Here is a 15,624-nt window from a genome sequence, read left to right on the forward strand (position 1 = left end):
TTAACGACAGATATGGAAATGTGTGGCATGACGAGGGCAGAACCAAACATACCAAGAAAGCTGAAGTTATGCCCTCGTATTTATTTCTTCTGTTTTTTTCAATACTTCAGAAAATATATTCATTTGATCATTTTCAGAAATCTTATTCAGAACCATCAAACCACAAACATCTACAGTTAAATAATATACGAAATAAATTCTCAAAAAACATAACTTTGCCATGTACTTAGTATCATTTTGACTATCAGAGAGCGGATCAAATGCACAGCTACAAAAGGAAATTTCATTCACATCACGTTTTCTGACTTAAGAAACTATCTTTAGTATTTCAATGGACCCTTATGAACTATGGATCAACAATACTGGACTCTTATATAAGTTAGTAGAACAGACATCTTTAGCATTAAAGTTCTTGTACTCACACATAAGCTAGTGATGTCGTGCATTACAGAAGCAAGTGAATGATTTCTAAATTGGAAGTGTTTATTTCTTTCCCATGACTGCTTCAACCTCAAAAAGAATTATTCTTAACCCTTCAAGGAGACGAACATACATATTTTGTATACTTTTTTTCGTAGAGTTACTCTCAATTTTTTCTGAAGTTGGGATAAACTCACCCCAGTCCTCAAGAATAAGTTTCAATAGGAAGAGTCAGAAAACTCGTGTCACACAACGGCTATGTCTTGAGCCTTAAACCAAATATGCGCTGTGTTTCATAAAAATCAGTGAATTTTTACGAAATTTATAGTGCAGTGGAGTTTCGAAAATAGAGGAAGGTAAATTCATTCCCTCACTCATGATCGATTTCAATCTTAAATAGTGACGACGATTGAAAGCCTTAGAGAAAATATACTCCATATTACATCAAGTCGTATATTTTTTTAAAGAAAGTTGTTCTGGAAAAAAAAGCGTGTTATTATCACATTATATATAGTATAAATACAATTTTCCAACATTGATTGATTTTACTCCTATTTCACCAGCTTATTACTGACATATTTCAACACCAAATAGGAATATTTCCTAAAGCTGCAGGAAAAAACATACCAAGTTTAATCAAATCAGATACATTTTATGAAAGTTTCTGCGAAACAGAGAGACAGACGGGCAAAGAACAGATACACAAATGTGTGTTAAGTCAAATGGTAAAGCTTACTTCAAAGATGTTGAAAAACAGTAACTGTATCATCACCTATTGTTAGAGAGAATTTTCCGACTCTTCTGAATTGAGCCCATTTAATTAACTTTAAATTATTCCAAAATTTTCTGATTGCGTGATTGTCGTATGTCTTACTCTTTCTTCAATACTTCAAACTAATCAATTAGTAAATCGAAACATCATAACCAAATGCATGTGCGATTGTGTTATTTCATACTGCTGAGGCATTTTTCAGAAGAACAATAGTACAACACACTTTTTTAGTTATAACCTACAATACGGCATGTAAAATATTATCGCAAGTTTGAAGGTACTACGAAATCGCTTATAATTTCTTTTTTCTTACATTTGGATCAAACGAATCCCGAAGCGACCGTGGTGAATAAACTGTACATCAGAAAATAATGTAAACATTATCACAGTAAAATAATAATAATAATAATACACTTTTGCTAAACGCTTCATCACACAGGGAGGAATAAATAATAAAGAAAATAAAGAACAGAAATAGCAATGAAGCGCCCAGGTGAGCTAACGTCCACGGCGACCAACTGTAAGGTTAAAAACTAGTTTTTTGCTCCTTATTTTTTTCTCTTATTTCTACCCATATACATTTATTTCCCTATATATACATAGCAGGTTTCAAAATAATGAAAAATCCTTTTGCAACAGGTAAGTTAAATGAAGTAACATGAAACACGTGTTTGCAACGCCTGACTTATGTTAGTGATGTGTTAGATTATCGTCTTTAGTAGTCAGGCGAGGTACGGTTTCTTGAACATCAGGACCTAATACCACCTAACATATCCCATATCCCCTGGCCTGCCCAACCCCAATACAACCAACATATACAGATAGTTATGAAAGTAATGGAAAGATCTGAAAAATGCAATTACCAGATTAGTACAACGTGGGATTACCATTAGCCTACAAAAGAGATCTGATTCGTGGTAGAATTGAGGCATGTAGTTCATGAATTATTTCAGAGGAGTACTGTACTTCTCCATACGCAGTACAACATTCATTTTTGTACACAAAGATGGAAGAAGATATCTGCTCCGAATGTGAGTTCCAGAAGTCACCATAGGTGTTCAATAACGTTGAAGTATGGAAACTGAATCCGCCAGACAGTTTATCCCGATGTTCATGATACCATGCCTCAAAAATTTCAGTAGTGTAAACTGGTGCATTGTCATCTTGGAAAATTCCCGTCATCGGCTGGAAACAGCATGTGGACATAAGATGCACGTCGTAACCTAAAATATTCCCATAATCACATTGGCAGTAATCCACATAATCCTGTGAGCATAATTAAGAACCCATGAAATATCATCCAATTACTGCCCGCAGCATCACAGAGTCGCCGGCACGTTTCATGATAGGAGTGAGACAGTTCCGATCATTAGCTTCAAGGGGTGTCCGTTTACATAAACATGGCATGTTGTTGGAAATAAGGTGAAATATGACTCATTAGACCATGTCATACGTTTCCAATCATAGGCGGTCAGCTATATTCTTGGCACCACTTTGTTCACACTAAAGCGCTGTTGATTCATTCATTCATTCATTTTGAGTTTAACGTCCCGTTTACCAGCAAGGCTATATGAGACATGGACCTACTGATTAACATGGAATCCGAACCACATGAGCTCCCGCCGGGAATAAAGCGCTGTTGACAATTATATTTGAAAATTGCAAACCCGGCCGCGGATGTTTAGGTTACGCAATTTGCATTTGACTGTGAGTGTCGGAATAGGCTGATTCAGGTGCTGATTTGAGTTTCTCAATCACTTTTGCCACATCCACTCTATGATCCTTGGTGACGACCCCCTTCAATGTTCGGCAATCCCTGTCAGTGGGCCTTTTCTTCCGTCTACTATTACCCTCAGACGAAAGTTCTATAGACTGTCATCACGCTACACATTATTCCTCGCGATATACCTATCAGACTGATGCACTTGCCAAATACAAATAACCACAATGCCAAATACCAAATAACCACACACCCAAAATTTGGTATTAGTTCAGTTTGAAACGAAGAGAGATCTTTTTGCACTACCACCACCTTCCGATTTCAACACACGATTTAGTTCTATCTCACCTACAGACAATGATCTAACACTCCAATACCAATGGCCAGGCACTGTATACATATCCCCAGTTATTACCGAATCACCTCTTACGTGTTACAAACTAGAGCTAACTTACTATTTTCATAGCAGTCTGTATCAATAGTGTGTATACATGTACGAGAGAGAGTAGTGAAAGCGTTCCATATACTCTGAAGAAAGTCAAATACATTACAAAGGATCCTGTAAACAGACGATCATGAACAATATGTTATACAGCTTCTGAATATGTTTAAACAATTTTACTTTTATGTTTTTTTGTTGCAAATCGGGTACGCCACTTAAATATTAAGATAGATCTTTTGACCTAAGTTTTACGTATATTTACGATAGTTATATTCTCCTACCAACTTTTGTACCTCTGGTTTTATTCTCCACATCTATATCATAATACAAATTTGTAATTACTTAATTAAAAGAGAAAAAAAAAAAGCTTTTAGAAAATCACTTCTGTGCACAAAATTTTGTGATTGTGAAATAACAGAACTAAACGCTAACAAACAAAAATAAGAACTGTCTTGCACAAACATAAGAATTAAAATAGGTAAATAAAGTGTGAAGAGGAAGTGAGTGAGTGAGAGAGAGGTAAACGAGTGCTTAAACAAGGACATACAAAGGACCACTCACCACTTGGACTAGCTGTCTCTATCTGAACTGGGGCAGGGTCATCCACTGGAAAAACGAGTCAAAATCAAATCAACAGTCCATAGACATTATTTTTTCCATATAACTACATTACATAACCCAGACACATACACAAACACACAAACAATTATATATATATATATATATATATATACATGAACAGAGTGTTTCTAAACTTCATTTACAATCCATGTGAGATGATTCTACACATGAAAACCGGCTTCTTTCCTTCGTTATGGGCGTGCTCTGAAATTATGGGACAATGAACTTTTGTGGTGAATAGTGTCAAAACGACAATTCATAGAAAATGGCGACAGAATGTTCAAAGAACATAACACGGACTGTTTAAATATGAAAATAACAGACGTGAACAACGAGTACGCAGACGATTACCTCAAATACGCAAAGGATTGCGACGACGTCATGAGAAAATTGGGGGAAGAATTGGGGTTTGTTGTAGAATGACCATGCACACATAAATCAATATTTGTAAGTGATCACGGAAAATCACAAACATATGCAAAATGGCGGATAAACTTTGCGTGTTCGAATAACTTGAACAGAGAGTAACATGCTAAAGCGCAAGGAAGAGAATATGTAGTTCGGTCGTGTTTGCACAAGCTGGAACGAAAACTCAATCCAAGGATGGCCTGTAAAACGAATGAAGGGTCAAATAGACGCATGCACGGTAATTGACGTCTACGTGAGAAGCGAAAGGAGAAACACTGATCAAACTGTCCCCCATTAGTCTAACTACACAAGTGACATCAGCGAATTATTATATTGGTTTCCTGATGCGATTAAACATATCTGGTGTTTCTGAGATCACCGCTTCAACTGCAATAGCATCAGCAATGAGTTCCTCGCTGTTGCAGTAGTGGTTTGTACAGAAAATGTTCCATCTCACACCACGCGAAGAAATCCATAGTTTGTAATATCGCGGAAGTAGAACACCCAAGGCACAGACTCACCTATCCTATCAATCCAACAATCTACAAACATTTCATTAAAGAAATTTACGACATTCAAATGAAAATATGCAGGTACACCATCGTGCTGAAACCACAGTCATTGCTTTATGGCACATTCTCTAATCGACAAGACATCACGTAGAAATATATGGTAATTAAATCCGCAAAGACGAGTAGTCAGTAAATAAAGCTCACTCAAGTGATCATGTATGATGTCAAATCATAAGTCTACTGCAAACAGGTGCTAATGTATTCTACACTCAAAGTGAAAAAAAAAGAAAAAAGGCAATCAAGTTTCACTCCAAAAAATAGATCCTTCTCAATTCGTACAGGTCTATACGTAAACAGGAAAATTAATTTTCCCTCAATTCTGTCACAAAGTAATATATGTAGTATACGAGAGGAATATGATTTCCAATTACTTGTAAGAAAATATATGATTGGCACATAGAGAAAAAAATCATAAGATATGCAAAAATGAAGATAAAATGTCAGAAACAGGCATTAGCTGGTAGACTATTAAAACCTCTACAGGAACCACGAGAACCAAGACACGAAGAATAAAAAGTAGAGGCGTTTTCCTGTGGGTTACAATAAAATTTGTCGATCAAAAATCCTTATAATGAGTTTCTTAACCTGAGGTTTTCTACTAAGAATTCTCCAATACTTTGAATAAACAAATATCATATATATATATATTTTAGTACTGTATAAAGAAATAATAGAAAGACTAACGCTAATTATTAATTATAAAGCATTGGTGACTGACAGTTTGCAAACGAATTGTACAAAATTAATTTACGAAATACTGAGAAGTCATATTAACGTCATTATCTGTATAGTCTTCTTATGAAGTGAGCTTTTGCAAGTAGCTTAGAGAGTATCCTTATTCGAAATTTAAGTACAATAAGATTTTGCTCAGAGATTATAATGAAAATACAAAATCTAATAAGCGAGACTGGGACTGTTCGTTTCACAAGATAATGCTTCAATGCTAAACTACCATTGTTTATTTTCTCTCAAATTCTAATTTAACCAGAACACTTACACAGCAAACTCTTAAGTTAAATTCTAAAGTGCTGAAGATATTTATACATGATTTTATACTGTTAGTAATTGAGTAATTGCTCAAAAGATCTTTCTGTTGAATTTGCTAATCCACTTAAACTTTTTTTTTTTTTTTTTAAATATATATATAAAGGATGGCTAATTCAATTTTCGGTAAACTGACTAAACTCGTGATTCAAAAAGAAATAAAATAACTTTTAAGTGCTGCACATTATAATAATTATTTTCGCGTTTTCAGAGGCGTCAAGAATTATAGATGGATGACGGTACTGGAAACATAACTCCATCCAAGATGCAGAAAGATATTAATTAATCTTATATGCAAATTTAAAATGGAACCACGGTTTTGAATTATTATAAATACAAGAAATTGTAATACTGTTTACAAACAAGTTCCTTAGAGTACGAAAATAGAATTCAAAAATACAAACTCTACGCCACATGTCATGTAAACTGTTGCTCCTTAATTAATCGAAAATTTCAAATTAAATTTACTCAGGTAACTCCTTACAAAACAGTCCGAACAAAGCACACTTTTGCAAAAAGCCACGACTTTTTAAGGTTGCACAATGCATAGCATCGCAATACCTAAGGTAGCCAAATATTATGGATAGTTTAGTGAGACATGTAAGCTGGGCGGGACATGTCTCGAAAAAGGGAAAATACAGCATGATGCATATAATTATAGTACGTTCCAGTGAGACGGTAGTTGTAATTTTGTTCAGACAAAATATACGGTTCAATTTACTATATCACTATATTATAATTTTCTGGCATCGCCTACGCATGATCTTTATCCATAAAACAGAGATTCTGAAAAATATAAATGCACTAAAATAAATGTTTACCTAGCTATATGCCGGATTCAACCTCAAGCTAAAGTTATTTGCTCACAGACCTTACTGTGATAGAGTGGAGGGAAAATGGAATTCCTTGTGTGAAGACGTAAGGGAATTGGGAAGGATCTAGGCTTAACATTTTGTGCTTAAACTCTGGAAGGTAGTTAGGGTTTTGTGATAGGGGATACAAAAATAGCATGAACATTTTCAACATCTCAAACGTAACTGTTGCGACTGTTGAACGTGTCTCTGTTGGTATATATTGTCTCGTCGGTCTACAAAACCACTGTTGGAGAGTCTGGATACCGACGGTTTGATAAAGAAAGCATTGACAAAATTCATGGAGGGGCGGAAGTATTCAAATGATATGTGTGAAGTTCTTTGGTATATGCACTTCCCATAATAAGCCCATTCTTTGTCATTGAGCATGAGCCACATATTAACATGATAAGCGTATAGCACCCGGCATTCTGTACTGTTTCAGGACAAGTTCTTATTCATACAAGTACGTCTTACTTAAATTGAACTGTGACCACAGCACGACGTCTTACAAATTCTTGTCGGAGTGGAAAGAGATACCCCGTTCCCGAAGGCGAATATCCAGTTAGTTGAAGGAAGACGTGAGACCTTAGATTAGAAAACTGATCGACATACAGATATCTTACTTCCCGACTATTACCTATTCCCTCGCCATAAACGAAATTAGCATCTCCCATGTTCAGTATAAGGTTTATCACCATTTTGACTGCTGAGTTGTACATATTGTATAATATAATATCAAGATGTAAACGCAAATGTCTATCCTGGAGCGCAAGACTATCACAACTTTGAATGACCAACTATCGTTTTTCTTTTGGCATTAATAGGCTTATGCACTTACTTACTACAATGCAATAACTTCATCTGATACTATTTAACCACACAATTGCAAGAAAAACCAAAGTGAAGTTCTTTTGTAAAGCTTTAATGAGATCTACTCGTGTTGTTTAGATACTAGTGAATAAATCTACCTTGCAAAGCGCCTCTAGCAGATAAACTAAAGTACCACGATTGTCTTATGTATTTCAGCAAAAGCAAGTGCTTCTTAAATTGTCTTCTCTTCCCCACTGCTTACAGTTCTTAAACTCCATTAGTCCTTTAAATTTCTTGAATGTTCGATTTAATCGGTGGCTAGTACTACCTACGCACAAATCCTAAAATGTTCTTAGCCATTGCAGATATCTAGACTGTACAACATAATTCAGGAACGTACCCGAAGCGGAGTCTCAAGATGTGAAATTCACAGAAATTTTCATTATTTCACATTTCCTAAGATCAGTGTTGCTAATTCCATTTTTTTCGTTTTCGTCGTTAGAAAATATACACATGGAATTTCGGTACCCCACCCCGAAATTCGTACTATACACTTTTCTGACATGTTCCTGCTCCCTTATTGTATATACCATGCGTTTGTTTGGCCCTTCATTCCTTAGGTGTGTGTATGTGTGTGTGTTCAAAAGTGTATCGACCTTACACTTGTTTGGAAATGTTAAAAATACGACCTACCTTAATGTTGTTTTTCTCTTCCTTGCTGTTGAATTATAACATTTTTGTCTGTTTTCATATGCAGAATCACCTCTACACATCCACTGTTTGTAAATTAATTATATATATATATATATATATATATATATATATATATATATATATATATATATATATATATATATATATATATATATGATAAAGATTTAAAATTAGTATATATGTTCATTCAGTTTTCAACAACCTTGGGAAATGATTATATATAGAGAATTAGAACAATATAAGTACTTTCGCTAAATGCTTCGTTCGCAAATACGGATAAAAACTAACTAATAAAAAATTTGCTTTAAATCATCCAATTCTGGTGTCATATTAGGGTGCAGTCACGTAGTAGTATGGCCAGGTTTAAAGTTGAGAGAGCTTAATGGAGAAAGGTTAAATTATTGGAATTCGTTGATAGGTAAGCGTACAGGAGGAAGAAAAAATAATATAACACGACAATCATTTATATAGGAAAAATAAGAAGGAGAAAATGTTGAAAATACAAATTAATAAATAAATACAAAAATATCACGTGACTTACATGATTTGAGAAATTATACTGGAATCAGTATATTTTTTGCTTACACATCCTTGTTGTCAAACAGTACTATACCGTACGTACACGACAAGGTTTGAGTAGATGCTCGAAACTCTACCGATACTCGGTCTAGTATTTCGCGCACATAAATGTTACAGAGAACGTGAACTAATCTAATAATTTCTGTCCAATTCCTTGAACTGCTTAAAGAAGATTCTAGTTTTCAAATTATGAAACTGCAGAAAATTATATTTTCGCGGTTTCGGCAGTTTACAACTTCTTTTTTTCAATTAAAAGGCATTTATTGGAGATTTTTTCTTACAAGGTTGAGTCATAAGTGCTACAATATTCTGGTAAAGTTACGAAATAAAGAATTCTGTCTTTCTAGTTACACAAAAGGGAGAAAAAATGATCAACCTGTTTATCAGCACGTGTTGAAGGCTCTTGTTCGCTGTGTGATGTTTTACATTGAGGCGAACACAGACGATTAAGTAGATAGTCATGAGAGTTTTGCGTATCTTCATTGTGAAGAGAGGGAGTGAGGGAAAAACAGTATAACACTTACTTCACAAAGAGAACAAAATAAGCCTAAAATATTATTTGCTCCTTGGCGTTTGGCGTCTTAAACTCATGTTTCGGAACATATACTTAATCCCAATTAAAAAAAATAAAGGAATGTGTGTAATACTTGTTCCAAAAGACATAATACTTTACTTCGACTTGGCAGTTGCGTTTTTTATCTTTCTTTCTTTCTTTCTTTCTTTTTTAATTGTTGTTCTACGCGCGAACATTTTGTATCTTCATTCGACTATTAGTTTTGAAAAAAGACGTTTCAAATTTAAAAGAAAAGTTTTTTTTTTTTTTTAATGTTAGACTAATACTGTATCCATATTCCAAAATTATCATTTTCCAGTGCCTTGTGTATGTGATCTTTATTGTATAAAAAATTAGTGTTGCTTCCAGGCACACTTTCGGTATCAAATACACAAACCGTTTTATACCTGTTGCAGCTTGCCTTCAATCAAAATTTGAATAGTAACAAAATTGTAACAACCATTTGGAATGTCAGCATAGTATGTCTTGTAAAATTCATGGCTTAAAAGTAGTTTGCATCTTTGCAAGAGAGCAATTTTAACCTCTGTCTGATGCCTGAAACAATGTGTAAACCTTTGAAGGAAGTGGACACAAACGTCCTGATATTTGTATGCAATGGAAAAAGTGCTAAAGGTGAGTATCGGCAGCTTTGCACACAGGAAACAAGGTTCGGCGTCTCATTATGCACCATTTATCACCAGAGATTAACGTATTCAACTAGCATCGGTAATTATTTAGTCACATTATCGGTGAAAATAAGAAATAATATCTATATCAATACTCAGCGATAGAAAGAATGTTTGAGCTCGAGAATGTACGCAACATTACAATCTAAATTTCTTTTTTCAAAGCATGAAAAACATTTTCGAGTTGTGGATTCCCCAATGCAATGATCTCGGTACCGCTCAGAATGCCCTTTACCCTTCAAATATTGATCGAAAGCTAAAAAGCAATAAATTTCGAAAGTGTTTGTTTTGTCCATTCGATACTCTGTCCTGGGAATCTGGAAAAATAAATAAAAGATCCGTATCTGATATCAACAGGCCCGTATTTGATACCAACAGCGTCCTAAGCATACCGTGAGAAACCGCATTCCCTCACCACGACCTGTTAGCCCATGGAACAAATAAGAACAATAGCATGCCAATCTTGGATCAGGAGAGATTTCTTCCTTAACCCTTCTTCAGATAGCATTTCCACTATCCCTGCCTATGGACCTACTGTTACCTGAAATGGCAATAGTAACCTTAAAAAATAAACAAACTTGTACTGTTTCCTTAATGATGATGACAATATAAATTTATTGTTTATGGCACTACGGACGTCCTTCCCACGAAAATAATAAGTCCTCATGAGAGGTTTGAGAGGAGGATGAGGAGGTGCCAATCGTATTTTCCTGCGGTCATGCGGTCACCGCAGGACTCATGCGGTCAAGATCCCCGCACACTGGCTATGCACACAGCCAAGACGTATTTACTCTCTCTCTCATTGCTAATAAGATTACATTGTTATGAACAGTACAGAAGGAAATACAATTCGCAATAAGAAAAACATCTCGCATCTTTCGTATTTCCTCTGACTAGAGTTATTTTTTAGTGGTTCTTGTTTAAGGTTACGGCCATTTCCTACTGTCTCTCTTCTCTCTTTCCAGACATTGCAGCTCCAGTCTCCTTGCGCCCTTGGTAAATAAGAGTGGACCTGACTATATTACTTGTTTCTAATCATAATCTTTATCCAAGAAGTCATAAGGAAAAAGAAGTGTGTACTACTGTTAGTTGGGAAAATTTACGAGAAAATCAGTACAAAAATATATGTTGTAATCCAAGTTCTACATTATCTATTTTCGGAGTTGTAGATTTCGAAGTTTTCTAAACATAAAAATATGTTTTTTTTAAAGTGCGTTTCGTTTGAAAGAAAAAAAACATGTAATTAAATGACTCTCATGATAAAACTTTTACACTTTGATCAATCATCTTGAAAGCAGCCGTTTGCAAGCAATGACGAGCAAAATGGGCACCAAAACTAGCACACACAATTCGATCTGGTTTAACGTTTTCGGTATACTAGGCCATTCAAGTCTAAAAGAAATATGCGCAAGTTCAACAGAACTTAAAGAAAATATTAAATCGGACTTGAATTAGTCATGGAGATCCAGTATCGGTGGAATTTTATAATCTGTCTATACAAACCACGTATTTACTAATAGCAGTCATTCCCAAAGTAAATGATACCGCCCCATGAAGGATGCTGAAAAAGTTAAGGAATAGTAGTAGCATGAGGTGCAACTTGAGAAATATTAAATAAAAATACACATAAGTAGATCCACAAGAAATTAGGAGGAAGTAGAAGGATGAAGCAAGAGGAAAAGAGAAAAAGAAGTTTATGTGTATATTTAATATGTTGTATAACATAGTGCCAAATCAAGGTGATTACTTTATCCTGATTTGTATGCTATAAAATAAACGGTTTGCGTGCTATAACACTGCAGAATCAAATATTAGCAAGCCACTAGCAACGCACTAAGTTTACTCTTCTCATTAACATAATTTTAAATATCATTCATATATTTTTTTTTAATCATTCTTTATTTTAATTTTGTGTGAGTAACGCAGTGTTATGATGACTGATATTCAAAAACTAACTTTATAACTTTAAGTTCACGGGGTCTTATTCACATTTTTTCTTATTACGTTGCAGGGCATAGGTAAAAACACATGCACATAAAAGAACGCAAATTTGACATTGCATCTTTTTGTTTCTTCATTTACAAAAGGTTGATTCTATACGGGCGATTAATATTTTTCTTTTTCTTTTTTTTAACTTCTGAAAAGACGAAGGTCGGTCATATAAGATGAAGAATCCCTTGCTTCTATTATTAATCAGCAATATCACCTCTCTTCCCTAACATCCTAACGCTGAATCAATTCTTATATATTTTGTTATAATACGGAATATGTAGCATATGAGCAAATGACAAATTTAGTAATATGAATGTTGCATATTCCATAATCTATTTGGGAAAATAGTTATTAATATATTCCTGAAAATCGAACGTTCAACGATCAAATTCAAGATAATTTAATTTAAAATGACAATTTTGCAAAGGAAGCCAAAACACACACATTCTTTACCTTTCTTTTCTAGCTAACGACATTGAATAGCATTGCGATTCTGTGATTCATAACTTCGCTAGGTTTCATTCGGATAATTACAAATCATTTTACGAGAGTTCGCTTTGCACAGCAAATATTAAAGAGAGAAATCATTACCAAAAGCTCAAACAATTCATAGCATTCTGCTAAAAGACAGACAGGCTACAATAAAATTGGTGGTATTAGAAAAAAAAAAAAGAAAAAAAGAAAAAAAAGAAAACCACATAATTCATCGTATGTCAATGCAACCATTAATACACAAACAACACATACAAACAAATGCAAAGCTAAAAAAAAAAAAATTCTCATGCTGAAAATTTTTAGTAGCCTACCATCTGTACATGAAAGATGTTCTCCTGTAACAACGTTCTGAATGTATCTACTTCCTAAACTCCATCTTCCTTTCACTGATACACACTGTGATTGCTGCGAATCCCAGGCACAGTATGGATCTTGCAGTGCAACACATTCCCTAGAACACAAACAAAATATTGTAGGAAAGAAATTAATAATTTATTATTTTGTTCATACTATAGTCTTCAATATTATTTGTGATGCAAACTGGCATGCTGAAACATTATTGATATCTACCTTCTCCCCTTGGATCAAAACAACAAGGGCTCTAAAGTAGGATGAAGTCTACGGGCTTCATTACATACCTGTTTGCGTCAACGCAGCGGAAAATATGCGTTTTGGTTTGAGATAACCGACATAGAAGTTAGAATTACTTGTCGCATGTTTTGCGTTGCGGTCTGCAAAGTTTGCGAACACCCATACGTAATGAGGACTATGATATATTGCGATCCTAGGGTGGCTATATACATTCAGACACATTCAGTGAATGTTCATAGCGCAGTTGTGTATTTGTAGAGTAATTATAAAGCTCAAAAATCTAACCATCCATTGAAAGAGATTATCTGAAAATAGTTGTCTGCAGCTGAATGTTGAAGCACCAGCCAGTGTGAGATGTATTACCACAGGTAGACGACAAACAGTGGCGTAGCACACTTTTGCGGGCCCCCCCGCAAAGTATAGAGAAGGGGCCCTAGTTGTAAAGCCGACAGAAGTAAGGTTGAAGTTCTACTTCTTTAAATCTTTATTCATCGCAAGACTTCGGGGCCCCTATACCTCGGGGCCCCCCCGCACTGCGGGGGTTGCGGGGGCTGCTGCTACGCCACTGACGACAAATAATCACTGTCATACGATTCCCACTAACGCAGTAGTATATGCTGTATAGGCTAGACTGACAGATAGATGGAGAGGAACCGAAATATGATTTGACGAAATGTTTTCCTTTGCTAAGTTGTTAAAATTCTTGTCGTTGACTGCCTTTCTCTGGAAAACCTATGGGCTTAACTGATTTGTCCGGAATTTACCTTTTCTCACTATACTTTTGCTACCATCCTCCCTCCCCCCCCAAAAGAAAAGTCAAGAGCGTTCCCAATCCGAAATATAAACTGCCCATTGTCCTGATCTTCACAATTAATCCAAGCTGAAGATGATGAATTATGTTCCAATTAATCACGTAGTTACAATAAGTATTACCAACCTAAGCAGAAGTGTCATTTCACGTTTCCCCTAAGGGAAGACTCAACTGATATACGTAGAGTTTCGTGCTTTTCATTAGTATATTATTATATTGTTGATTAATATATCAAACTTATTGTTAGGAGAGCAATTGTCCTCTTGTTTCCCCTAAATGAAAAATTCCTAAACTTAAGATACAATACTCTTCTGACACAATACATGAGTACTAGCTGCTCCGCGTATATGTGACCACCAAGTAGTTACGAAATCCTTGACACCAGGTGCGGCAGTGCTCGATATGTTTCTGAACGATGGCCTCATTCGGTGTAGTTTCCATTACAGAAGACTCCGTTGGAGAACTGCGAGGGTGATCATGTTCCATTTCTTTTTCACAGCTTTTCCGAGTTCACTCACAATTGTCACATACCTCTTGACCAGAGCTCTTTTACGTAGTCCAAATTCACAAAAGTTTATTTGGCTTGCGTCTGGAGATTTCAGGTATGGCGGTATGGCGGTATGGCTGTATACCAGTAGTTCGTTCATCCTAAGAGAATGCGAGGATCGATCTCGAGGTGTATGATGAAGCTTCGGTCGGAAATGTACACCCGTGCCTAATCCAATGTAGCACGTACTGCAACCTTTGGTCTGCCAGATGCCGCTTGTACAGCTTTCGAGCGTTACACTTGAGTTCCAATCAGTAAGGTGATGACCGCTAGCTTCGAAGACCTTAGGATACAGTCGTTGATGCAAGATGCGGTTGAGAATTACCAAATACACTTATACGATTTGTGATCTGCCTTTAAGACCATGGCGATTGGATGGCCATTCTGCGAAGTTCCGTCTGCAAGTGGTAACTTCTATGCACGGTTGTGTTTTCGTCTCCTCTACTGGAGAACTGAACGCTGGGCCACGCTATCCTCGTACATGCCGAATCCCTAGGAACACCAAAGGGGGAAGGGGGTGGGGGGCTCTGAGGCCTACAGCCATTAGTTTTTAATGGAAGCCAAAATTCCTTGGTGTTCGGGTTAAAGTCAAGCTAATGTCATAACCCTTGTTTTTACACTGCTTCCTGATCATTGAAACACTAAATTTTGCATCCTAAACGGCTACAATACAACCTTTCCAAAAGTGATTCAGCTTTGGCGGCATTTTCGGTCAGCTAGAAAACATGAGTACTTGAGAAAATTATACAATGTACTCCTTCTGAAAGGGGGTCAGCTTGGGAGGATTTTCAGCCCAACGAGAAAAAACAAACACTTTCTCACAGCTCACACTAAATACTGACAGATCAAGATTGGTCGAGTTCATTCTGCGCACGCAATAAGGAATCGCGTTTGGTCAAACATATGTACATACTTGGTTTCAAATACGCTCTTCAGAACACGAGAAGTAATACACAGCCAAAAATTATTTCTATAGTTTACAACTAGCATACT

At 35.8% G+C, this 15,624-nt stretch overlaps 1 protein-coding gene across 1 annotated transcript in view; it reads right to left on the reverse strand.

Moving 5' to 3' along the window:
* LOC145678427 (semaphorin-1A-like) overlaps positions 1-15,624 on the reverse strand; it is a gene marked incomplete in the record, with an annotated part of 854,086 nt that overhangs the window by 34,415 nt on the left and 804,047 nt on the right. The window contains 2 exon segments of the mRNA XM_081748545.1: positions 3,916-3,960; positions 12,994-13,133. Coding sequence (XP_081604671.1) covers positions 3,916-3,960; positions 12,994-13,133 — 185 coding nt within the window.

The sequence above is a fragment of the Thermobia domestica genome, chromosome 2, assembly GCF_964235325.1.
Source record: "Thermobia domestica chromosome 2, izTheDome1.hap1.1, whole genome shotgun sequence".
Classification (NCBI taxonomy): Eukaryota; Metazoa; Arthropoda; class Insecta; order Zygentoma; family Lepismatidae; genus Thermobia; species Thermobia domestica.